This window comes from Lagenorhynchus albirostris, chromosome 13 (genome assembly GCF_949774975.1).
Source record: "Lagenorhynchus albirostris chromosome 13, mLagAlb1.1, whole genome shotgun sequence".
Lineage (NCBI taxonomy): Eukaryota > Metazoa > Chordata > Mammalia > Artiodactyla > Delphinidae > Lagenorhynchus > Lagenorhynchus albirostris.
The window spans coordinates 51,883,861-51,910,800 of NC_083107.1; the positions used below are offsets into that span (position 1 = coordinate 51,883,861).

At 49.8% G+C, this 26,940-nt stretch overlaps 2 protein-coding genes across 2 annotated transcripts in view; one reads left to right on the plus strand and one right to left on the minus strand.

Annotated features, from left to right (window-relative positions):
- ATP6V1E2 (ATPase H+ transporting V1 subunit E2) overlaps positions 1-26,940 on the plus strand; it is a 438,965-nt gene that overhangs the window by 343,887 nt on the left and 68,138 nt on the right. The gene's annotated exons all lie outside the window — the stretch shown is intronic.
- The window catches only part of PRKCE (protein kinase C epsilon), a 511,185-nt gene that overhangs the window by 22,057 nt on the left and 462,188 nt on the right, over positions 1-26,940 (minus strand). The window contains exons 12-14 of the mRNA XM_060169905.1: positions 14,237-14,375; positions 8,551-8,739; positions 4,550-4,696 (exon numbers count right to left, since the gene is read on the minus strand). Coding sequence (XP_060025888.1) covers positions 4,550-4,696; positions 8,551-8,739; positions 14,237-14,375 — 475 coding nt within the window. The remainder of the gene's footprint in view (positions 1-4,549; positions 4,697-8,550; positions 8,740-14,236; positions 14,376-26,940) is intronic.

The window sequence follows — 26,940 nt, forward strand, 5'->3', positions numbered from 1 at the left end:
GGGGTGGGGTTAGTGCAAAGGGATGAAAAGCTGTAGGCAGGAAACCCAGTGGAATACTGACAGCTGGCGAGTCAGGGCAGTGGTTAGATACGGAGGCTCAGGCGCCAGGGAGCAGAAGTCTCAGCTCAGCAAACATCTCAAGAAGGCAAAGGCCTGGAGGGGACAGCGGCCAACTGAAGTACGGGATGGAAGCTGCCCAGAGGCCAAATTCCAGCTACGGATCTGGACAGTGTCCTGGGTGATATCTTCAGAGGGGCGAGGCTTCCTGCAGAGGGGATGGAAACCAGGCCTGGGAGCTGTTCTCCCGCCATATCCTCAGCCCCTGTGGGGGTGATCCAGGGACCCCCGCCTCCAGCTGAGCCAACCTGGGCAGAGTGCAGGCCTGCTGTGCCCACCAGCTGTGGAGGGGCTCCGTCTGTGCGGGGGAGTGGGGACGGTCAGGAGCTGTGGAAAATAGGCCACTACGTCTTGTCTCTTCGTAACTCCTAGACTGGATGACATGACCTCACCCAGTCTCCCCCCAGCCAGCCAAAACCAACTCCTTCCTGAATCAGACAGGCAGGAGGCCCCCCAGGGTGCCCAGATTCAGTAGGGCCAGCTGAGGAGTGGAGAGCAGCTACTCCGAAGGATCCTGGGCACTAGTGGTATCCTGGTGTGACGTCAGCGGGGCATGGGTAGGAAGCAAGACAAGCCCTGGAGTTCCCTCACGAGCCGCAGGACCTCGACCGAGCGCCCTGGGGCTCTTCAGCCCCATGAGACGGGGAGTCTGTGCATCGCTTTCCTTGCTGCTAAAACTCATGCCCAGTGTCTTCTCCAGGCCACCACCAAGGTGCATGGCTGGAGATGCCTGCTCATAGACTTGTCCCCTTCCTTCTCACAGTGGCTTTCCTTTAACTCGGAGTCTGTCCCTAAGATCTAAGAAACTCACACCATCCCTGGCTGCTTGCGACCCACCATCTTGGCCACTTGTTCCCAATGTCAGGCTCCAGACCAGTTTTCTTTCCTCCCTCCGACAAAACCTTTCTTCTGCTGCTCTCCTCGGAAGGCATCTGATGTGTCCTCAAGTTAGGTGATACCTGAAGCCCACGGGAAGTCTGTCCTGTGTTGGAACTCCCTGCCCCGTGAACAGAAGATGACTTCTGTGGAGACATACCTCAGCTTCCCAGTGTCTCTCCAATGACCTCTTGTGTGTGGCCATCTATTCTGTCTGGGGGTGAGGCTGACCCTGCTTTTGGAGCACAGAGCCATGCTCACCCCTGGCATCTGAGCCAGGCAGTCCCACACCCCCGTGGTGAGTCCTGAGATGGTTAGAGGGGGTGATGGCTTATAAACGCCGGTGTGAATTTTCACATGGGCCTTACGGGGCTTTTAGAGATGAGAAACACAGTATGTCCGCCACTGCAGTGGGCTTTAATTCAACTTAAAATCTGTTTCTGTTGTACGCAAGCCCACAGATGGCTCAGGGTGGTGTCACGGACATGTTTCAGAAACGCGTTTCCATTTAAGGGTCAGATTTGGGACACCTTTCCAACCTGCTGACTAGATGAAGACTATTCTTTTCTTTTCCGATTTTAGTATTTCTCTGGAGAGAAATCTCTAGTCCCAAGGATAGAGCTGTGATCAGAGATCTAAATAACCTGAATACTTCTTGAATGACCTATAGCCGAGAACTCAGTATGGATTACTCAGCTCCAAATGTGACCAGAAACACCTCTTGTACACACACATAACACAAAGTTTCCCTTCTTACCCTTCCTTTGGATGTTCTAATTCTCTCCTCCAAACTGAATTCACACCAACCAAATAAACGCCCTCTCCCCTGACCCCCAGCAGTGCTGAGGATGACTCTGGAGGTCTGTGGGGGGCGAGGAGGAACACGCACAGAGGATGATTTCCAAGGCAATGATGGACTCAGTCTTTAGGAATGCTAAGACAGCTCTGAACTCGGTGGGAGCTCCTGGACGGCCCCTGGAAGCCTGCTTGAGCCCCTCAGCGAAGGAAGCCAGCAGAGTCCTGCCCTCTGGTCCCAGGCAGGGGACCCGGTGGGAGGCCCTGGGAAGGGAAGCGCAGGGCCCTTGTGCTCTAGGTAGAGAGGTAGTCCCACCTGACCCACAGGATGGGCTTCTACTGCTGGTTCCTGGGGGGCCGTCACCCCCTGACTGCAGGAGCACCTGCACCCTGGCCAGGGGCAGCTCTAGGAGCGGACTGGGTCACCTGCTCGGCCTCCTGGTTCACGCTTCATTCCTCCCCCTTCCTCTGTCTGGTTCCTTGCCCATCCTGCAGGTCCACAGACATCTCACACTTGTCCTTCCTGCCCTCCCCTTACTCCAGGGAAGCCAGCGACTGCTCAAAGTGTCACTCTGCTCAGGTCTGCATTTTCATTGGGCTCAGAGTTCAGACTGGAGGCTGGAAGCCCCACTGAGGAGCCCCTGGCATTGCTAGGGCTTTGGGAAGAGCTCCTGGAGACCAGAGCTACTCGGGTCTTTGGCCATCTCAGAGGAATCACCTGCACTGGATCTGAGTGATGATCTGCCACTATTCTACCCCAGTGAGAGACCCTCCTCTGCGAATCCATCCTTTAGCGCTTCCTTGCGCCTTTTATCACAAAGGGCTTCCCGAATTCCTTGCTTCCCTGTGGCCTCTCGGCAAAGTCTGCCTCTGCCCCACCCAGGGCCCCTCTTCCCTTCACACACTTTGCTGATGGTCCCCTGGCGCTTGTCCCCTCCAGGCTGCATCCCCGGGAGAAAGCTGCTCCTCAAGTCCTCCCCCTCCCCCCCCCAAGGCTAGTGTCCAGTCCTCTTGTTGAGCTGGTGTCTAGACTGGAGTCCAGGTCATCTTGCAGACCTGCACTGGCTGATTGGTCCCTGCTCTCGTCCCAGGTTCCTGCTTGTTGGGCCTGGATTCCTTACTCAGTTCTACGTCTCAAATTTCTTTGGGTTGATTAAGTTAGATTGAACCTAAAATAACATCTCACCCTCAGATCTGAGTCTTTGGTTTCTCCTCCTCTGCCTGGCCTCTGGTCTCCTGCTTCCCCTCACTTTGTCTGGGGAACCTTGTCAGCTCATCTTGTCCTTAAAGGCCACCTTCAGAGACCCTCAGGATGGGGTGGGGCGGCCTTCAGGCAGGCTGGTACACGCGGTGAGCCCTGTCCCGAGCCCACAGCACGGGCTTTCGGCACGACAGGCCCCAGAACTGTGGGTGATGCCAGCAAAGAAAGAAGGTAAAGCTGAATTTAGCCTGCTCCAGGCTGTGTGCCAGCCAGTGAAGATCATGAGCACCCAAGAAGGAAGCCGACGAGGAATGGAGACAGGACTGCATGTCCAGGGCCCGTTCACCTGCCATGCTCGCATCTGCCTGAGGCCTGGACCACACCCTTCAGCTGCGAGTTACCCCCGATATGAAACATTTTCTGAGAAGCACCGCACTCTCAACCACTGCCCCCCAGAAAATGTCTTGGAATACAGTAGATTTCCTCTCTGATGATTTCCTAAGCACAGGAGGGTCTTTTCTGTACTTGGAAGTGAGGAAGAAGGGGTTCTCTGACAGAATGTGGGGTGACTGAGGGTTGAATGGATAATCTCAGGTCTTCCCCGCCCGAGACCCCAGCCCCACGACTCTGGGGCTCTGCCCTGTAACTTCCTATGTTACACACCCTCCCTTGCCCCCAGGACGCTACCCAGCTGGCTACCCAAAGTTTCAGTCTAAATGACTGCCTCCTTGGGCTAGGATCCAACAGAGATAAGAATTTCCCCCCCTCATACACAAACACACACATGCACACGCATGCACACCCACACCCACTCTCTCTCTCTAAGTTTAAGGAGAGCACCGCCGGCCCTTTCCCCTTCCAGCAGAAGGTCACTGCCACAACACGGTCTCTGAGTTAAGCCCAGAATCGACAGGCCTATTCCTTTTTCCAACCTCTGAGCTTCAAACACCCTTTATTGCACCCTCCTCCGACTGGCATGAGCACAACAGGCCCAAGAACCTGGAAGGAGTGTGTGCTGAGGCTGGAGTGAAGGCAGAAGGGAGAGTGGATCAGAGAGGGCGGAGATGTGGCCTAAAGAAACAGCATCTTATAGAGCCAGCACCCATGGGCAGCCCGGGGGACAGTCTTCCGCAAATGGCCATCCCTGAGCCTCAGCTTCACGCTCTGTGCTCACTCCACAGAATGACTGCAACCATTAGTTACTTAACATTTTTCTTTAAATTGACTCATTTAAAAAAAAAATCTTATCTATAAGGAAACCTTATATTGCTACCACACATGGAAAACCGGTGTCATCTGTAATTTTTGATCAAGATAAATAAAATTTGATTAAGCTACAAAAGGTTCTTCTGTGTCCCATATAAATCGGCACCTTGGTTACCGCTACCGGTTATGTGTTTTCGACAGTAAACTCCCAGGGCCGAGGAGACGCTCTTTTAGGGGGCCTCTTGGCGACCTCCCGCCCTTGTCATCTTGGCTGTAAAACGTGCCCAGACCCCCGCCTCTGCGCATGGGAACCAGGCCCGCCCGCGCCGCGGAACGAGCTCACGGCCTACTTACAATTCGAGGTTTGAAGGGCGGCTTGATCTTCTTCTGCTCCAGGAGCAGCCAGTCGATCTCCTTGAAGAACGGGTGCTGCTTGATGGCATCCTCGCCGTTCTGTGCCGCCACACAGCCCAGGCGCTTGTGAGGGTTCTTGGTCATGAACTGCGGGGATGAGGAGAGAGATGGAATCAGTGACAAAGGCCCGGCAGGCACAGGCTGTGAGGGGAAGACGGAACTCAGCCAAGGCAGCATCTTTAGCGTCACCTCCCAAGCCCACTTTCTACATTTTCGGGGGCTCTGCCCCTCAGGGTGCTCTTTCATTCTTACACAGAACTTACTGTGCGCCAGCCACCGTGCTACATGTAGTATTACATATACGCGCATTGATTCATTTCATCCAGCGTGACCCTCTGAGGTACTATCATGATCCCTACTTTATGAGGTAGTTGGGGCACAGAGAAGTTAATTAACTTGGCCAAGGTCAAACAGCCAGCAAGGTATCAAGTCAGGATTAGGAGTTCAGACTCTCTGACCCTCTGATTCCCCCTGAGATTCTCAAGTCTTCTCATCAGGGAGACTGAGGTCTGATAAACTCACACTGAGAGGTCAGCAGTCCTTTTTGAGGGAAGGAAAGAAGATCAGATATTCATGTAAAGGTCAATTATCAAAGGCACCTCCTCCTCTTTCCTTTTCCTGCACCCAGGCCCTCCTACTTTTTAAAAAAATTTGACTTCGTAATCTCTAGCACAAACCCACACATAGATTAACAGATAAAAAACAAGAAAAAGAAGGGCTTACTTCTTCTCAATGCCTGTCTGTAAAAAACACATTGATGTGTTTTGTACTTTTTGGCTGGTGCCTTGTGACCTCACACACTCAGGTGAAATGATTATTCCTGTTAAATGAGTCAGTCCTGATGGCAAATGTTAATTTCACTGAGCAGACAGACGTATAGTAACATAACCTTGAAACAAATCAGTGCTGGTAGGTGGAAATATTTCTGATAGCCACCCAGAATAAAGGTAGGGGTGTGTGTGTGCATGTGTGTCAGAGACTGAGTATTATATTTCACGCGGTGAAGGCTGAAAGTTTAGATTTAAACAAAGGAACCTAAGAGGACAAATTATAATCCAAAGGGATAAATCTATAATGATAGCATTTTAGGCTTCATCAGCAAGGGAGGTTCTCCTGGGCAGTAGGAGCCTCCTCCTGCCTCCTGCCTGGCACCCCTGAAAGGCAGGGGAGCCACGGACGAGAGAGTGAGGGGTTAGGAATGGTGCCAACACACTTCATCCTTCTAATCAAACAGCTGGCAGAGGTCACCCCTGCTTACCCACCCCTGATTCCTATCGCCCACAGGATAAAGTCCATACCCCTTAGTTTGGCACACACAAACTACTCAGTCTGTAGCCAGTCTCTCTTGCTCGCCTACTGCATCCTTTACTTGCCTGGTCCAAGGCCCCTCTCTAGCCCCTAACTATCCTCTAAGAAATAGTCAAAATGCTGCCTCCTCTGTGAAGCCTCCCCAGATTCACTCTGTGGACATCTAAGACACCATGCTACTCATTTATTTAAATTATAATTTGTCTAAACATCTCTTCTCCTTGGTGAGCTCTATGATATAGGAATCAGTTCTATCTTCCCAGCATCTGGCTCAGTGCCTGGCTCCCACTGTGCACTCAGTACACTGAGATGAGTGAACAGCGGGTTGAAGGCTGGGCCTCAGGGCACAGTGCTGAGGAAGGGAGGCAGCAGGAATGCCATTACTGTTGCACAGGTTGTGCACTGCCTAACTCTCTGGTGCAAATGGCCTTCTGGAGAGTTCTGTGTGTAGGCAGCAGCCCTCAGAGACACAGATCAGTGGCCAGAGTCATGGAAAACCTGGCCTGGCCCTAGAATCAGGTGACAATGTGAGGAAGTGAAGTGTTCCAAGGCCAAGGGAGTAGAAGACTTCTCCTTGCTCCCTCAGCTCTTCCTGTCCTCCCACTTCTGGGAGGGGAAGTATCAGGGCTATGGATAAACATACAGGTTTTAGCGTCTCGGGAAGCTGACCCCGAGCCACAGGCTCTTCTCTTTTCCCAGAGACTTCACCCTCACCAACCAGCTGACACAGGCGCGACCTCTTCTGAATCTCTGTGCTAACGACATTTTGGACTGGACACTTCTCTGTTTGGGGGCTGTCCTGTGCAGTACAGGAAGTTTAGCAGCACCCCTGGGCTTTACCTCCTAGATGCCAATAGCACTCCGCCCCTCCACGTTGTAACAACTAAAAACATCTCCAGACGTTGCCAGATGTCTCTGGGGGATGATGGGGGACACAATCACCCCTAGCTGAAGACCACTGCTCTAGGTCATCCATAATGAAAGGGCCCACCTCGGGTGCCGGCAGGGGGCTCACAGGGAAATGTGTCAGGCTGGTGTTCAGGGCCCAGGGTGAGTGACCAGCTCTGCTGGGGGTGTTCTGGCTGCCTCAGGTGCTGCAGGCTTTTCCTTAGCCAGCACCTGGTATAGCGTCTGGCACATCCTAGAGGCCCAATGAATACGTGTTGAATAAGTGAATGAGGGAATGAGCAGACTCCGTTTGCTTCCTTCACTGCTCTTATCCCAATTGTGACCACACATGGATGTGTTTTTTACTTACTGCCCACCTTCTCCTGCTGGACCACAATCTCCACAAGGCAGGGATGACGGCTGTTACACTCCCCAGTGCCTACTCACATCTAGCACAACGCCCCGCACGCTGGAAACACTCAACAAACCGTCGTTCGTTGAATCAGCGAATGGGAGGGAGGGAGGGAGGGAGGGAAAGAGAAAGAGATGCAGAAGGGAGGAAAGAAATGAGGTGAGGGAAGGAAGGGAAGAGGAAGGCAAAAATGAACTGCAGAAAGAAGCAACGTGTTCTGCTGTGGCATTTTCCAAAACATGATACATGTCCCCTGCCAGATGCCTGCGAAATGATTTTAGGTCATTTTTACCATTTTCATGGGATAATCTATGTTAATTAATTATGACAAGTGATACTCTTTCCATTTATGATAGCTATATAACATTTCTTTATAAAATACATATAATTAGGTAGATTTGGGGACTTGATTGAAGAAACAAAACTAAATCACGGTAGAGCGGGTATCTGGATATGGCAAATTCCGTGACTGAGGCACGCCAACTCTGAACTGTGGGGCATTCGGATGGGCGAAAGGAGCCAGGACCGGAAGTCCAGATTCCTGGGCTGTCATGGCCTCAGCCCAGCGGGGTGATCGTTCCCAGGTAAGCTGGTCTGCTTACCTTCCGTGCACCTCAGCTCCCCCAGCATTCCAAGGGGGACAGGTAACTTCACTTACTTGCCACAGTACAAGTGTCTTACAACGCAGCAACGGGTATGCTCAGCACGTACTAAGCATTGTCACCTGCGAGGGACTATTTGTTGGCGGGGTGGGGGGGGGCAGTCTCTCTATTACATCTGGATCCAGCATGGCCCACAGGGATCTTGAGTGGACGCATCTTTTTTGATCAGCGATGCTGTCGCGGACACAGGTGCACAATGCATCCCTTCCCTCCCCCACTGTAGGGCCCGGAGGAAGACAGGCCATGGGTGGCAGGTAAGGAAGGAGGGTCCAGCCCCCAGAGTGCAAGCAGCAGGGGTGACCCCAGTGGAGTAGGGGTTGGCTCTGACCCCTCCACAGCACTGGAGGACCCAGGTGCATGGAGCCTTCCTCGGGAAACACAGACATGGTGTCCCTTTCCCACAAGAACAGTAATTTGTCCCAGACCCCATTTCTGGCAGGAGCGGGTGCAGTGGGCCTGAGCTCCCAGTGGTGACTGCTCTCCGCCCCTTCTGTTCAGCAGTGAGCAGAGGTGGGACAGAGAGAGAGAGAGAGAGAGAGAGAGTGAGAGAGAGAGAGAGAGAGAGAGAGAGAGAGAGAGAGAGAGAGAGAGAGAGAAAGGAGGAGGGGGCGGGGAGAGAGAGAGGTGGGAAAGCCGGGGGAACAGAAAGTGGGTGAGGGCCAGTGACTCACAGCTTTCAGGATGCTGACGGCCTCCTTGCTGAGCCAGACTGGGTAGAGCACGTCGTCATGGAGGATGGACTCAAACAGATCATCCTCGTTGTCGGCCTCGAAGGGGGGCTGACCAGCCATCATCTCGTACATCAGCACCCCCAGGGCCCACCAGTCCACCGAGGGGCCATACTCCAACTCCTGCAGGATCTGTTTGGGAGACGGGCAACGTCAGGGTCCACCGAAAGCTGCCCTCCGCGGCTACACCTGTGCCACCAGCGCCCGTGGGAAGACGCGCGTCTCTATTTCCAGCTTGCTCCTTTGTAGGGCGGAGCTGCCTTACATAAAATTAGGTTCTCAATCAGCAAGTTGAGTGAAAATTGAGTTTGGGAGGCACCACGTTGGGGGGCCAGCTTTCAAAAACCAATACCCACAGTCTGTCTTCCGGGGGAGCAGACTGCTTCTTTGCCTGAGCACCAGATGAAGTTCCTGACTTGAACTGAGGGCCACGTAAAAAGCTGTGCACATTTTTGACACTAAAATTGGGGTGAGTGCGTGCAGCAAATTTGGGTCTCCCATTGCACGCTCAGCCCAGGGCACAGCTCACTGAGTGGAACGGTGAGCGGAATCTTAGTCCTCTTTAAATGGTGACAATGCTGAATTTAAGGAGGCCTGTGCTCTTGGAAGAGAAACTAGAGTTAATAAATCTCCCCACTCATTTGTGCTCTAATCATACAGGACCACTATGCTCTTGCATATTCTGAGGAAAGACCCATGACTTTCCTACAGCTCCATGATGAATCCTTGTTTTCTTGCCTCTATAACGCCCCAGACCCCCTTCTTTTTTTTTTTTTTTTTTTTTTTGCGGTACGCGGGCCTCTCACTGCTGTGGCCTCTCCTGCCGCGGAGCACAGGCTCCGGACGCGCAGGCTCAGCGGCCATGGCTCATGGGCCCAGCCGCTCCGCGGCATGTGGGATCTTCCCGGACCGGGGCACGAACCCGTGTCCCCTGCATCGGCAGGCGGACTCTCAACCACTGCGCCACCAGGGAAGCCCCAGACCCACTTCTTTTTATTTGAGGTGTTCCATAAACATTCTCCCTATTCCAAGATCTCAAATCAAATCCTCTCCTTGGTTGTCTGGTGCATTTTATCTTTGACGGTGGCCATTTTTCTTATCTACGTTCTCTGCCTCTCTTTTCTCTCTCTGACCAAGTGTGTGGAGTCAAAGTCATTTAGGTTACATGCACGTATGACAGGATGCTGAATACTCAACACCATGGGCTTCCTGCAGAACGGTGTGTAAGGACTGCAGTTTTACAAACAGAATCAGAATGTCAGTGCACAAGAGGAATTCTACTCTGAGTCAAGAAGCTGCAGAACTTTTTGAAAAGCAAGTAACTGCCCCATCCCGATTTTTCTTCAGCACTGGCCATGTGCCGGAAGGAGATGGAAGATCAACCAGGTTGCATCCAGTTTCACTCCAAGTCTGGCATTAGATTTCTGGGTGATCTCAAGCCAGTCACTTGACTTCCTCATGTATCAGATGAGGCTCAGATTCTCAGCTTAACCTCACAAGATTAATTAAGGTGGAAGATTTTGAAAATCGACTGCAAACTACAAAGCTCTATATAATTACAAGGTGGTACTAAATCCAGTTTTTCTTCTATAAGGTTTGGTCTCCACGTTTATATAGAATGTAGCAGGTCACTGATGTGTGTTTGGCTCAGAGCAGAAATAATGCTCAGTCAGAGCAAGACCAGGCGTGGTACTGCCCAGAGACAGGCGGGTGGGCGGGAGGACATCTCTGGCCGCTCTCAGCGCCGTCATTCTATAAAGAACTCCAAAAGGTGAAGGCTGTGGAGAAGCACGGCTGGAGTGCAGGTACCCAAGGGGGGTGTATTTTGAGGACTCCCCCCCAAGTAGGCAAAGGCCATTCCAGCTTGCAGGACACCCCAGGCAGGTAACTTCTCAGGTAACTCGTTACAGAGCAAGGCTCCAGCTCAGATTCCAAGATGGAAGAGGACGCTGAACCCAAGTATCTAGACTGTCTGGGGTCTACTCAAAATGCCCTTCCAGAGGTTGTAGATTGCTTGGGATTAAATCAAAAGATGGGCAGAAGCATTCTGAAAACAGTAAAAACATGCACATTTTAGGACTCCTCAGAATTTAGACTGAAAAGGAATGTGAGCAAATGCAGCCAACTTTAAATTATTTGGGGCTGGTAAAGCCGCTTGGTTAGGGCCTTTGGTCTCAGCCCAGTGGTCAGCACAGGGTATCTGTAAGGTCAGAGCTACAGGCTCCACTGAGGAGCCAGTAACTCTGCTCTGTTCCAAAGGCAAAGGGAAAGCCAAAGCCCAAGACTCCCTCAACCCTGAAAGACCCAGCGGCCCAGCCTGGCTCACCGTGGTACCACCTTCAAGGTCATGGTCATCACCCATCTCCTCCAGAAGGCTTTCCCGGATTTCTCCAGCTTTTCTCCTCTCCTCTGACACCCCAAGACCCTTGCCCTAAGATGTGGCAGGCACTTTCCACATACTACCAGCAGCTGAGCTACTTTTTTCATGGTCAGCTGTCTCCCCAGGGCATCCATAAGCCACCAGAGGGGGGGGGGCTCTGTATTTTTCTGAATCTACCCCTGTGACCAGCCCAGTTCCAACACTCAGGGAGACTGGCTGCCAGGTGTGCCCACCGTGTGTATCTTCCTGGGCATGCCCCCTTCTCTCCTGGGCTCTGAGGGCCTTGGCGCTAAGGAAGCTGGGTTCTGTGCCTCCTCGGTGTGGTGGGGAGGTGGCCTCCAGGTGGCCCTGCGTGTGCTCAGACAGGATGGCGCTGGGGAAACCACAGAGCAGCCCTGCCCACCCTTCCTCAGGCCCCTCCAGAGCCTTCCTATTTTGGGTGGCATCTTTTCTTAAATTCCCCTTAGGCTTGGCCCTAATTATCTGTTTCCTAATCGCCTTGTCACGGATGGAGCTGGTGAGAAGGGCAAGGCTTCACATGCCATGGGAGGGCACCTGGTGCAGCAGCCAGCCCCTTGATGGGTCAGAGCTGGGGTAGAAGAGCGGGCACTGGGCCTGATGACGCCAGGCGCTACCCAGGGCTGGCCGCCATTTGATGGGGAGCGGGGGCTGGGCATGGAGAAAGGAGAGGGGCTGCCATGGAGGTCAGCCAAGGGCACACCGTGGGAAGAACAGCCCCAGGGCAGAGCTAATGCCTCAGAACGCGTCTCTGGTTCCGGGGTTAGCCAGGTGTCTCACAACCCCTCCTATTTGAATACAGGCTTATGCTTTCTGAAGCATTTCCATGCTCTAATCTCATTAGATTCTCAAAACAGCTTGATGAGGTGGGTAGGGCAGGAATTATTTTCCCATTTGAAAGATGAGGAACCTGAGGGTCCAAAACATTTTGCCACTTGGTCAAGATCACATGGGGGCATTAGTGGTTAAGTCGGGCCTGGAATCTCAACTCTCAGGACTGTGCTTTTCCCACCCCACCGCACAACCCAACGACCACGATGACTGTGACGGAGACACCACTGACCCAGCACTTACCGTGGGCCAGGCACTGTGCTGAATGCTTTAGCGGCGTGATTTCATTTAATCTTCCCAATGACCCTTTGATAAAGGTAGCGATACCCTTATCAGCTGTAATTTGCCTACAGTAAGACCAGGGATTTCACTTCGCGTGGAGTGGCGATGCTGCAGTTGGCACAAGTGTAGAATGGGAAGGAAGAGTGTCTAGGGCCCACTCTAAACAGAGACCGGAGTTATTCATTGTGAGTTTCACCAATGGATTCCCTTTTGTGAAAGCTGTGTGGGTGTTTTGTTCATCATAAAGTGAATGTTTCTCTTGGGCCGGGTCCTTGACTAGTACACTGGGCTGCCACCCCTTTGACTCTGGCATCAATTCAGAGGGCCTAGGACCAAGCATTCTGATGATAAAGAGTGAACGAGGAAGGTGGTAGAAAAAGCAAGTCTCAATCGAGAGCTCTTGCTTGCAATGATTTCTCCTTGGAGGTTAAATTCCTAGTGTCCCTGCTAAGAGAACATACTAGAGAGACAGACTGAAATCTCTATTCTTCAGATCTTTTAGAAGATGGAGGTTCCAGTGAGAATTTACCTATTACCATCCTTACTCTATGACCCTCCTCAGGCCTCCCCGTGTCTTGTCTGGGCTGTGGAAAGACTCTCAACCGTCCTTCCCTGACCCTCTGGCTTCTGATCTACACTGCTGTTGCCTGTCTTCTTTCTGGGACAGGTCTGATGATGACCCTCCTTCTGCTGGGAAACCCTCAGTGGGTCCACAGATCCTACAGAATAAAGGCCACTTTCCTTGGTCCTTTTTCGTAACCTTGTTCATTACTAAGAGCACTAAGAAATCCTCTCTTCTAGCCACACTATCTTCCTTTCTAAAAATGGCCAAGAATATTCTCATCCCCTGGTCTTTGCTCATATTGGAGTATCACAAGTTCTCATTCCTTTATTCATTCAACAAACCATTACTAAGAGACTGACTAGTGTGCTGGAGCTTGGGAGTACCCAGATTAGAAACATAGCCCTGCCTTAAAGGATTCAGAGCCCAGGAATACTGAGCCTCCTTGCCTGCCCCACGCCCACTCCAGTCCTTCCTGCTGTTTTCAGGACTGCTCCCCACTTCATACCACCAAAGGAAATCCTGCTGATTCTCTACAACTCAATTCATCCACCAGGTGCTCTAAGAACCCCCCCCCCGATCCCTGAGGTTACCGTCTTGTGTTGTGTACCTATTTATTCTGCTTAATTCATTGTTTACTTATCTGTCACTCTCTTTAGACACAAAGTCATTTTAGGAGAGCCACCAGGGTCTTAGTCAATTCTTCATCCCCACATGGCTTTGTGTCTAGCAGGTGCTCAAACAATGCCCACCGGAAGGAAATGAAATCTGGCCGTGCTACCCCTACCCACCATGGACAATGCTTAAAGGGGATTGGTACTTCCTTCTCATCTCACATGTGTCAGAACACTCAGCACCATTTTTATTAAGTATTTATGACAGACTGTGTCTTAAATCTGAATCATACCACACTAGATATCTCTCAGTCTAGGCAAGACTGACCCGCAGAAACTGAAGGCAAACAAACACTTTCTGATGAACAAAACACCCAAGCAACTCCCATGAAAGGCAACCTATTGGCGAGGCTCACCACGAACATCTCCGATCTCTATTAAAATGAGGCCCAGGCGCTCTCGTCTTCCGGCTCAATCCTGTGTGCCTGCTATGCGGAATCACTGCTGCACTAGAAATGGCAACTACTTCTTGGTTTCACTGTAGGCCAATTATAGCTGATAAAGCTAATCACTGCCTTTATCAATGGCTCTCCTTTTTTCTGGTTATTAAAAAAATGAAAGCAATCATACAAGTCAACAAACGTCTCTTGGTCCTAGTTTCGCTGGTACTTCTGGACTGGGGTGAGAGGATGCTCAGGGAGGGCCTGGCCAGCTTTGGGGAATGGCCTGCTACTCTCAGTTCACCGTCATCTCCCCATCACCACCACTTCCTTATGCAGAAATCGGCAAGCCTTTTCCCTTGCCTTTTCTCCCTCCTCCCCGGAATCCATTCTGGTTTTCCAGAGCCTTCCCCAGCACCGCTGGATGACCCTGGCCTATGGGGATGGACTCAGGCCTCAGCCCTGGCAACAGGTGGAGGCGGCCCTTTGTCCGTGGTCTCACCTCGGGAGCGATGTAGTCAGGAGTCCCGCAGAACGTGGTGGTCGTCACGCCGTTCAGAATCCCTTCCTTGCACATTCCGAAGTCGGCCAGCTTGCAATGACCTTCTGCATCCAGAAGGATGTTGTCCAGTTTCAAATCCCTGTAAGATGGGCCAGAACCACACGGTTAATGCTTCACTCATCCCAATATGACCTTTTTGAGGTGGAGAGGTATGCACATCTCAGGGAACTCTGCTACAGAAGGGAAAGTCTTCAAGGAGGCTTGATCTGCCAACAACCAACCCCAGTCCAGGGCTCCTGCCCACAACGGCCAACCCCCCAAAGTGCCCCCCATTCATTGCAGCCTGAGGGAGGAGCTTCTGTAACCTCAGGAATGTCTCAACACTGCTTTGGTTTAAAGAAGTTGGCAGCCACTTACGGAAGACTTACTGCATGCTGAAATTCATATTATTCAGATCTTGATAAGAGAGAAAGAAGGAACTTAGGCCCCTCCCTTTATCAGTTAATCATGGGGATCAGGTGGTGGGACAAGACTGACACCCATTGGCACCAATGAAGCAGATAAACCACATAAGAACCAGGTGCTGCTTTACAGGACACTGACTATGTAAGCTGCTGTGTTTTGGGGGAGACGGGGAGGGAGACCATTGATGGCTGGCGCAGGCAGGGAGGGCTCCCAGGAAACTGACTCTCAAGAGAAGCTTGGCTAAGTGGTAAGGTTTGGACAGAGCATGAGGAGAAAAGGTGGGAGGGAGGGGAAGGCCAACACAGTACATGCAAAAGGCAGTGAAGAGACCAGAGAACTGAGTCCCAGTAAATGGTGAGGCAAGGCAGACATGTTGAAACCAAACCCGAAGAGCCCAGAACGCCAGGAAGGGGGGTCTGAAATTCATGCTGAGGGGCCGAGGGTAACTGAAGCCCCAGCCTGCACAAGCGCGCACGACACATTTGCAAGATCGGTCTCTTAGGGGCAAGAAGGCCAAGCAAGGGAAGGGTCTGGGTGCAGGAAGGAAGGCCCATTGGTTGCAATAACCAGGCCCCATAGGGCTGGGTGGTTCTCAGGCCTCAGCCAGTGCAGCTTCCATATGGCCTATTTTACAGTTTGGGTTTCCCCTAAGACCTTGTATAGAATCTAGGGTTCTAGATAAGAATTCCCCTAGCAAGTCTGCAAATTCCAGACCTGTCCCATATAAAGACCTAGATGGAGGTCCTCACCCTGGGTCTCTCTCAGCAGTCACTCTGGGGTGGGGGGGCCTTGCAAAGAAGGCCGACTGCCCGGCACACAGAGCAAGAGGGGCCTTTCTCACAAGCCTGCTGGCGTCTGGACTTGAACCCCGGCCACCGTCAGGAATCCAGGCCCGAGTGCAAAGGTGGGGCAGGAAACACTCTAAGGCCAACCTGTCTTGCACCCGTGGCCCCATTTCCTCATACAGCTGGGACTTCTTGAGAAAAGAGAAAGCACATAAAATGTGCTGCTCTAAGCAAATGCTTGCGGGCTACAGAAAGAAGAGTGCGCCCGGGCCCTTGGGACCAGGGCTCCCCGAGTCCCTACCCTGGCCACCGTGTGTGGTCAAGGCTCCGCTCTGGCTGGGGTAGGGGAGCAGTGAGGGGAGCATGACTCGGGTGCAGGCGGCCTGGGTTGCAATCACTACTGGGGTGTGGTCCTGGTGCAGTCACCTTGCTGGTCTGTAAGCCCATGTGCTGGCGTGAAGGGTTACTGTGATGAGGTGTGTGAAAGTAGCCGGTCTTTGATACCCTAACACCCGCCTCCTGCATGAGGAAACTGAGAGGGAGCCGGGTTTCCTGCAAACGTCTGAGTGGCTGAGAGGCTGATCCACGGCCCTGCTGAGTTAGGGCCCCTTACACGCTCTCCAGTCTATAGAGTTGCCTTTCCAAGACCTACCCTTGCCCACCATGATCACCATGGCAACACCCACGCTAATAGTAACGACAACCTGCGGAAAGCACCTGGTAGTCTACAAACCACATTCGTATTCTGAACAACCCTGAGAGCGAGGAAGAGCACACTCTGCACGACGGCGTCAGAAACAAGCACAGGGAGACTGGAAGAGGGCAAGTGACCTCCGTAAGGTGGCAGGGTGCTGGTGGGACTGTGACCTGAACTCAGGTCCCTGGCTCTGAAGGCTGGCATCGCTGCCTCCATGTGCTACACTCCCCTACCTTCCTGCCTTCTCAGTGGTGGATGACTTTCAGTGCCAGTCACCAACCCCCAAAATATAAAGGACCCCGCATGCCATCGCTCAAGCACTCTCTTTTAAAGCCTTTGTTATGTCATAGGAAGGACTCGTTCTCATTTGTATGGATGGAATAGATTTCAGAAGATTCTGAGCCAACTCGAACCTTGCCCTTGTGCTGAAAATTGCGACTCAGTGTTTCCGGCCCATCAGGCTCAGCCTTTCCTTCTGCTCGGGGGGCTCCTACTCAGAGCAAGAGAAGGTGGACCACCTAGTTTCTCCCCACCTCCTGCTCTTCTCTGCCTGCCCTGGCCCAGGTGCACACCATCCCTGGGCTCCCTGCCCCTCTGCTCCCTGGAGAGAGAAGTCACTCCTGCTGAAGGCCCAGGGCGGCCACCAGGGCCGAGCATGTTTTGCAGCAGCTGCCCCTCTGCTGTGGCGAAGGGAGGCCCCAGGCCAAAGCATTTCTTCCCACCGTCCTGTTGATGATGCCTGACATCTTCCTTGGAGTCCCCCTCCACTGCCTGTATTTATCTAAACTCCAACTCCCCATGGGAATCCAAGTCCCAAGGAAGAGTTAGTGATTTATGTTCCTTTCCTTTTGTAACAGGAAAGATTAGCACAGCTTGAAAGACCCCTGGGGGCCAGGAAGGCTGCTACTGGAACTTTATTTCTCTGGGCGTCTTCAGTTTCATTTTAAAAAGAAAAATACGCATACCACAGAGACCAAATTTGTCATGTCCCGGGCTCTAAGTGAGTTCCTGAGTGGGGTTTCAGGGGATGGGAGCGCTCAGGGAAGCCCAGGGCCATGCTTGCTCAGGTGGAGAATGAGAGAGGAGAGAGAATGCCCTTCCCTGCAAGGGAGAGGGGATGGAGCCTGCGGAAAGAAGGTGGTATCCCCGAAGTTCTGCTAGCGGCACAGCTGGCTGAGGGCGGTGGTCCCCTCATGATTTCCCTCCCCTTCTCCTACCAGCACTGCTGTGCCAAGACCCCTGCCTTTCTAGCTCCCATCCCTGCCCTAAGATTTCTCTACCTCTCGGCTTTTAGTGTTGTCTCTTCCCTAGGGGTCCCTAAGCCTCCCTGGGAAGCAGGGTCGGGAACAATCATTTCCCAGCCTTGCCTGCTCTGAAGCCCAGCCTGCAGGGCAGGGTGACTGGACTTTTCTTTTTGAGAGAAAGTTCCCCTGGCACTTGGGTCATGGTCACGCACACAGTAGGTAGCTGTCAAACTAGTGGACCGACAGCTTTGCAAAGAGGGCCTCCTGCCTAGACGTCAATCCCTCTCTACTCAGTCCCCAAATACAAGGCCAGGGCACTTCTGAGGACTGGGACATATTTTTAAGGAGTAGGGTGTTTTCCTTTTTTCTTTTTTTAAATAATGGAAACAAATACAGCAACATCCCTTTCCCTATGAGCCAATGTAACTAGCCTTTATTTATTAAGTTGATCTATTAATAGTTTTATTCAATCTTTTTCAATAGGTAATACATTCATGTGTTCATAAAGTCCAAAGTGTAAAGGACCTACAGGAAATATTCTCCCTCCTGCCTCTGTTCCCCAGACACCCCTTTCCCCTCTTGTGTATCCTCTTGGTCACACTTTATACGTAAAAAAGAAAATGTGAATATACATTCATTTCCTCCCGTTTAACTGAATGCAAGCTTGTTATATGCACTCATTCATACCTTATATTTTCTACTTATATATTGGCTGTATTGGAGATCTTTCTGTCTCGACACATGAAGAGTCTCCTAATTCATTTTTATGGCTGTATGATACTCCACCATATTTTGGGGGGGCCATTTAAGATGCTTCTAATATTGTGCTATTATAAATAGTGCTGCTGTGATTAAGTTTGTACATAATGACATCTTGTGCATATATGAAAGTAATTGTACACATATCCTAGAAATTTCTGAGTCAAATAGTAAAAAAATGTGGATTTTGATGAATGTTGTCAAACTGCCCTCCTTAGAGGTTGAACAGTTTACATCTCCATAAGCATATATGATAGTCCCTGCTTGCTACCATGGTGTGTTACCAAGTTTCTGGTAGCCTGATAGGTAAAAATAGTATTTCAGTATATCCCTAGGTTTCTCTGTTAAGTTTGGGCATTTTTTCTTATATTTAAAAGTAATCTGTATTTTTTTTTCTGTGAACTGTTACCTATTTTCCTTTGGTGGTGTTTGATTTTTATTGATTGTTAGGAGTTCTTTCTATATTAGGAAACAACCTTTGTGTGGGCTAAGAATTGCAAATACTTGTCCCAGTTTACTCTTTGACTTCTGACATTGCTTATGCTGGTTTCTGCCAGGCCAATCTTATTTCTTTTGATGTAACTGAATTGATGTTTAATTTTACGGTTTTTGGAGTTTATGTTTTCATTTGAAAGTCTTTGTTTTACCCATTTCAAAGTTATAAAAGCATTCTCCCAAGGTTTCTCACTAGTACTTTTATGCTTTCATTTTATAAACGTTAAGTCTTTGATATAATTGGAATTTGTCCTGATAAAAGGTGTGAAGTATAGATCCAACTTTGTTTCCAGACTTCTAGTAAGTTGCCCCAATCCAATGTTAAATACTTCATCTTTTCCTCATTGATTGAAATACCACCTTTAATAAATACTGGTATTAAATGTCCATATATATTTGGATTTATTTCTGTACCCTTCACTCTATAACATTGGTCTGTACCATACTTTTTAAATTATTGTAGGTTGAAAATATGTTTTAATAGCCAGCAGGACTGGTCCCCTTCTTCTTTTTCAAAATTTCCTGGCTACGCTTGCATATTTATTTTTCCATACAAACTTTAGAATCATCTGTCTAGTTAAAAAAAAATTCCTAGTGATGTTTTTTATTGGAAACGTGTTTAAAGTTATAAATTAACTCAAGGAGAATTGATCTTTCTATGATGTTGAGTCTTCCTATTCAATAACACTGTTTGTTTTTCCATTTGTTCAAATCTTGCCTGTGTCCTATAGGAGCATTTTAAAGTTCTCTCCTATAGAGCTTGTAGTACACTTTTGTTATATTTCATGGCAGCCTGCCGGTTGTCCCAATATTCATTCTCACTTTCTCCTTAGTGAGAGAATGTTGATTTCTTTTAAGCCATGCACATAGTGATGCAGCTATAAACTAGAATTCAAAGCCTTCTTTAGAGCTGGGTGGGGTTATGTGACTAAGTTCTAGCCAATCAGATGTGTCGAAGTCTCCTTGAAAGGAAGAGCTTTCCACTTCTTCTTTCCTTCCTCTATCCTATTGCCTGAATGAGGATGTAATGCCTGGAGTCCTAGCAGCCACCTTCGACCATAAAGATAAGGACCACATCCCAGGAATGGACTACCTATACTTCCAGATAACATTCATAAGAAAAAGAAAAACTTGTACTTTATTTAAAGGACTGTTGTCTGGGTTTCATGTGTTAAGTGCAACTGAATCTACTTCTAAATAATCCAAGTTATTATTTTATATTTCACATTCCTATTGTAAATAGGAGCTTTCCTTCCATTCCATTTTCTATCTTGTTTCACACGTTTGTACTATTGATTTCTGCTAACCATTCTGTGCCCTGCTGCTACACTGAATCATCTTTATTTTTGTAAAGGAGTTTTTCCAGTTGATTCTCCTGGATTTTCTATATCATCTGTAATGAGTGATCATTTGGACCTCCTCCTTTTCAGGGATTATATTTCTAACTTATTTCTTCTGATTGTGTTGCCTAGAACCTTGAGAACAGTACTGAAGAATAACGGTGAGAGTGAGCACCTTTGGTAGTCCCTGATCTTAGGGGGTGGGGCTCCCAGAATTTGGTCCTCAGGCAGAATACCTTTGTCATAGCCCCTGTCACATGGCACCTGGATCGAAGGCTTCCTTACTGTACTTTCTCCACTAGGCTGAGGATTGAGAACTTCCATGGAACCTCCCTGACTCCCCGAGCTGCCAGATGTCCAAATGGGCTGTGTGGGGGCTGGAGAGAAGCGGGTAAGGAGCGGGTCATATGCCCTGTCCCTCTGGTCCAGGGTTTCTCACCCTTGGCACACTGGAGCTGGACTGGCATTTGGGCTGGATAACTCTTTGTTGTGGGGAGCTGTCCTGTGCACCACAGGATGTTTAGCAGCATCCCTGGTCTCTACACACTAGATGCTCTTAGCAATCCCCAACCAAGCTGTGACAACCAGAAACGGCTCCAGACATGGCCAAACGTCTCTTTGCAGGACCTCTGGCAGACAGCTACTTCTCTGATATAAGTCTTAACAGTGATCAAAGCTCCAAGATGGCCTAACCCAGATCATTAAGCCAAACAGGGATTTGGGAGCCATGCACTGGCTATCAGGAAAGGGTGCAACTGCCTACAGTATCCTCTGCCATTTTATCCTAGGAGACAAGAACCCTGACACACCAACCCTGCTGACATCTGCTATCATCAACCACCTTTTTTTTTTTTTTTTTTTTTTGCGGTATGCGGGCCTCTCACTGCTGTGGCCTCTCCCGTTGCGGAGCACAGGCTCCGGACGCGCAGGCTCAGCGGCCATGGCTCACAGGCCCAGCCACTTCGCGGCATGTGGGATCTTCCCAGACCGGGGCACGAACCCGTGTCCCCTGCATCGGCAGGCCGATTCTCAACCACTGCGCCACCAGGGAAGTCCCATCAACCACCTTTTTAAACGTATGAAGAAATGGAGGCTCACTTGCCCAAGGCAAGGCAAGTCACTTGCCCAAGGTCACAGGGCTGGTAAGAAGCAGCACTGAGCTGACTCCACACAGCTACCCGTGATCACCTTACAGCAAATGGAAGGCCCGTGAGCTGGAAATCTCCATCTGCTGATTGGACCCAAATTCCTTTGGGCTGGATAAGGAAGGCTTCGTGGTGAGAAGGGGAATACAGAGGCCAAGAGGTCACAGTGGCTGACAGGGAAGGACTGATTTAGATGCAGGATGGTATGACCAAGGCTCCCTTGGGGCAGGAGCACAGATCTCTTCCAGAAACTCAAAAGGCACCAAGAAAATAAATTCCCTAAACAACATACCTTTAAAAAAAACATTCTATAAAACCTATGGGGGTAGGGGTGAGACCTTGCAGTTGGTTTTAAGGAGGGAAAAAAAAATGCTTTTCTTCTACGACCAACTGCACTACTTTATTGGGTCGGAAAATGGGAAAGGGATCTGTGAGTGAAAGCAAAGATCCCTAAAGTGAGTTTGCTGTGAGCTGGGGAAGAAATGGTCTTGTCCTGAGGATAAGTAAGGTGTACAGAAGGTCTTCATATCAGGGACATCTGTTACAGATGGGCCGAAATCTGCAGCAGATCAAATTACACTTTTGCTTTTAACAAAAATTTACTTTTAACATGACATGGAATCAGCTATTGCTATCTCTAGAAATGTGTCCACGACAATTTGAAATACATATTTTGGCTCCTAAGAATTGTACGTCCCTGCCCCCCACGGCTATCTATGCACTTAATGGCTATGTCTAAGACGTTGTAGGTGCCTCTATGTTTTGATCTGAGATGCTGGTGGGGGGTGGGGGTCCCCCAACTTGTCTCTTCCTGATAGGCAGTGAGGCAGTTCTGAATCTGAATCCTAACTTGGTTACTTTCAAGCTGGATGATGTTCAGCTGGTCCAAAATATCATTGGGACTCAGTTTTCTTATCTGTAAAATGGGAAGAATACTGCCACGGTTGACTGATATAACTGACATGAAAGCTCTAGCACAGTGCCTGAGACATGGCAGTTACCCCAGAAGTTCTGTCCTCTCCAGGGATCTCTAACAGTCACTTCTTAAAATACACCTGCCACGTGAGGGCAAGTCACTAGAAAATTTGAAAAATACTTATTACCTCTTATTGTGTATAAGCCACTGAGAGAGACACCGTGGGATGAAAAATAGGAAGCATATGCAACTGTAATATATGAAAGAAAGTGATGACTGATACTTAAATGAAACAGACAGACACAGATAGAGACTGAAACTTTCAGTCCAGTCCAGTGAGAAAAATCACAGATTCCTTTCCACTGGGCCTGGGGAATGACACCTGATGGGAACACCTAGAGCCCCAGGGGAGAAAACAACTGGGTGGGAGGTAGGGAGTAGGGGGTGGGGCAATACAGGTGCTTCTAATCAGGATTGCTGTGACAGCTTCCAGACCCTTAGTTAGCAAACTTCTCAGGACCTGGATGCCATGCTGGGAATGGGGCCTGAAGGGTTGCTGTGGTTGCAGCTGTAACCTGTCCCTAAGCTCCAGGCTTACACACCTTAAGGCTGTCACATGCCTTATCTCTCTTACCACGCAGCCCTGGCAATGAGTAGCATCATCCCCAATTTACAGAAGAACTTGGAGGGAAATAAAGCCTAGGGAGGTGAGCTGGGGCCTGCACTTCAGAAGCTGGGTGAAGTCCTCCATCCCTCCCATAGCACCTCAGCCATCTCAGCTGAAAATTCACCCTTTGCCATTTGTAAAATTTTAGTGTCCCAATTTGACGGCAGATTCCCCGAGCATAAGGGCCAGAAAACTCTTCTGTAAACCACAGAGCAGTCAGCAAAGGGGTGACACCCATGAGATCCTTCACACACAAGAAAAAAGTGAAAAAAATTTCGTTTTGCTTGACTTGTAAACTTGCCCTAAAGGAAGATATCCATATGCTCCTGTCTCCTTCACCCTGGCTCCATTTTTTTTTTTTTTTTTTAATGCCCTCACTTCCTGGTATGCTCACCCCACCGGCAGGCTAATTCCACAAAGCTCAGGCCTGAGTGCCACAGAAAGGACAGCAAATTCTTCCATTTACTTGAAGATAAGAGATGAGAAAGATTACTTCTCGGGATGCCAAGTATTTGGATCACCAGAGAGCAGGCCCTCGGGGCGAGGTTATGAAGGAACTCTGCTTGTTTTTGGACAAGTAGTGGAGACTTGTAAACGACTGTGGTTAATCACATGGGAATCCAGGCTCTTCTGGCAGACGATGTCAAACACTTCCATAAATTTAACAGTATGTTCAAGAGAAAGACCATTTGCCCCTTCAATGCAGTCAGACTCCCCTCAAGGTGGTCGCCAATGCTGGTGACGAGCCATCACCCTTTCTCCCAGCTTTCTCTGTGGCAGCCACCTCCCATCACTCCCAGGAAGGCCATGTCACTCAAGGCCCTACACCCCTACGACGGGATGGCAAGCGAGAAGCCTAGGAGAGCGTACCCCCGGCCTCTCCATCAAATAGAAGAGCATAATTTGCTTTCAGAACCAAGGTAAATGATTACAAAATTCTCCGTATCAGTGCTGATACCTGAGAGTTGACGATAATGTTTCACTCTGGGCCAGTCTGCAGAGAAATCTTTCTCCAAGTCTTTTCACAGGAAAAGCTCAATCATTTAGGAACAAAATCATAACCACCATTTTTCTTTTTCAAATGCTTTTGCATGCCAGGCTCGGGGGTAAATCTTTTATATGCATTAACTCATTTAATCTCACAAATAGCCTATGAATCTGGTAAGACTATTATTATCTCCATTTTAAAGACGGTCTCGGGTTATTGACCTGGTCCAGAACACACAGGTGGCGAGTGACAGAGTCCGTGCTGTCTGACATCAGCTCCCATGTTCTTAATCACTTTGCTATGTTGCTTGGGGAGGGAAAAAAAAAAACCAAAACTGTAGCACGTTTTTGCTGTTTTGCAGGATTGGGAACACAACTGTTGCTCTTGGAGGGTGGTTGCTTTTGACTCACAGCAACATGGTTACAAGATGCAACTGATAAGCTAGACACTGCTGTTTTGACCAAACAGATGACCCCTTGTCTGAAGACAGCAGACTTTAAGCTACCACACCAACAGCTGGAAACCTGAGGTGTGAAAGAGCATCCCTGTTCACGGCCAAAATACATAGCCTGGGGCTCTACCTGGGCATTAAGACTTGGAATCACTGCAGGATCACTTATCTGATAGCATGATTTTCCAATTACTTTTTTTTTTAACCCACAGTAATGAAAGAAAATCCTTAACCTTAATACTCATGGATAATATCCTGACCTCCACTGATGGGAAATAGACCTTGACTTGTGTCCCCAGCAAGTAGGATGGGCTGCCCTGACCATGATACTTACACCTAGTCCCCTCATTCCTCTCCAGGTCATCAAACAACTTGGCTTCGAAATGGCTATTTGGGATTCAGCGTACAGACCAGGACCAAGGACAATGGCGACCTCAAGCAAGCTGCTTTTCTGAGCTTTACTGTCTTCAAATATGAGATATGATGGCTGGATAAATTAATCCCCAAGGATCCTTCTCGTCTAAGACCCTGGGAAGCCAAGGCAGCTGGAGTACATGAAGCTTGAACTTGCAGTCCTAGCTGTTGGACACCAAATGTTTCCCTTTCCACTTTGGAGCAAACCTTTGCCAGCAGGCGTTTTTATACAAAATGTAAATCAGATGACGCTCTCCTCCTGCTTGCATTCTTCCAGGGCGCCCCATGAACTCGCTTCCTAACATGGTGCGCAAGACCCTGTGTGGTCTCCACCAGCCTGGCCTTTTAGCCTCATCCCTCACCCCACCCCCTCACAATCCAAACCTGGGGACTGGGGGTGGTTCCCAGATGTGTGAGGCTGTCTCCTGCCTCAATGTCTTGGCAAACCCAGGCCCCACTGGGAGTATCTGTCTTCCACAATGGCCCACGCCATGGGGGCGGGGCCTGGGAATGCCCCCAGTGCCTGAAGCATCCTAGCTTCTCAATACCTGTTGGTCAAAGGAATGAGGGAGTAGAGAAGTGAATTTGTGGATCATGGCCCCTCCAGCCAGATGACCTTATTTTCAGATAATGTACGGAACTACTAAAACATACTATTATTAAAAAATATTAAAACTAACGTCCAAACCATCAGAGGCAGCTGAATCTGATGTTCTCTTGCACCTTCCAATCCATCCTCTGGTTATACTCAGGAAGAACCCCTTTTTGACCCCAGCAACTTCCACGGCAGTCAGAGTAGCATCTGAGTGCCTTACTCTGGCCCTGGGGCTGGCCCTTCCCCATCTCACTTGGAGTCACCTTCCCCTTTGTCCAGCCACAGGGGTGTCTGACAGTTCCTCAAGCTCACCGAGCACTTTCCTGCCTTGAGACCTTTGCCACATCGCTGTTCCCTTTCCCTGGAAAACAGACTCCTTGCCATCTGAGTCTCTGCCTCCATTTCCTTTCCTCAAAGACGCCTTTCTTGGCCACCCTGTCTAAAGTGTTCCACCACCACCCGCCCCCGACCCTTCCTGTATTCTCAGTAACCAGGGTCATTTCCTTTGCAGCAGTGATCACAATTTGTAATTACTTTGCTTGTTTATGCCCTTGAGTTTACGGCTTCCCTCACGTGAGCTCCACGAGAACTATGTCTTCGTGTTTGCATCTCGGTCCCCAGAGCCCTGCGAAGCCCCTGGCACTCCATGTTTGCTGAGTGCCTGGATGAGCTAATGAGCAGGATCTGTATTAAGTCCATTCTAATGACAGTCTAGTTAATGGCATGACTACAACTCCTAATACATCCGTTGCCTACTTGGCCCTACTACATAATGCTGCACAATACTTACTGAGTTGCCACTCAGGGTCTGCTTTGGTGCTAGGAGGACGCTGACAGAGGACACAGTCCCTGTGCTCAAGGGAGAAGTGAACGTGAATGAGTCCGGAATACTTGGGATGGTAAGTTCTACACCAGAAGGACAAACAGGACACCACCACTGCCCTTAGAAGGCAAGGGCTGCCGGTCTCGCCTTTTCTGGGCCCAGCGATTTGCAGCTCGGAACCCAGCCAGCACTCTGTCATCACAGAAAGGGCCACTCCAGCTAAAGGACCAAGAGTAACCTTTCTGGGGGCGTGCCTGGAGCCTGGCGGAAGTGGACTATGGAACCCTAGGCAGGGCCCTAATTCCCAGACAGGAAGGCCAGAAAACTACTCCTCAAGCTCCTTTGCCAGTACGACAAGCTGCCAGAACCAGAAAGTATAGGGCTTCCGTGTGCAGCCACGCAAGAAGCCACGTGCTAAGAGAGTGGTCAGCCCCTTGCAGGTCAGCCCAGCCCAGATAAAGAGCTGAGGAGACGCAAATGTAACCCCGACAAGTTGAGGGGGATGTAGGGAAAGCACGTCTTCCTGCAAAGCGGGGGTCACCCAAGTTACTTGGAGGATATCAGAGGCCTCCGGCAAGGCCAGGGAGCTGAAAATGGACTGACCTCTAAAGGACAGAAAACAGATTTTATTATTCTTAAAGAAAGAAGTTGTACATTTATATTTGTTTAATTTGGCCACAGAAGGTATTTGCTTTGAGACCAAGTGGCGCTTTTCAGCTGATCAGGGATGTGAACGCGCGTGCATGTAGGCACACATGCCACTAGGGACAGGTACACGGTGTGTTCATGCCACACGTGTGTTCGTCGGCTCAGGTCGAGGGGGATGCACAGGTCCATGAGGATGAGGCAAGGACCTGTGAAACCTTCCTCTCTTTCATCAGGGAGGACACATCTGGTGGAGTTTATGAAACAAATACGAT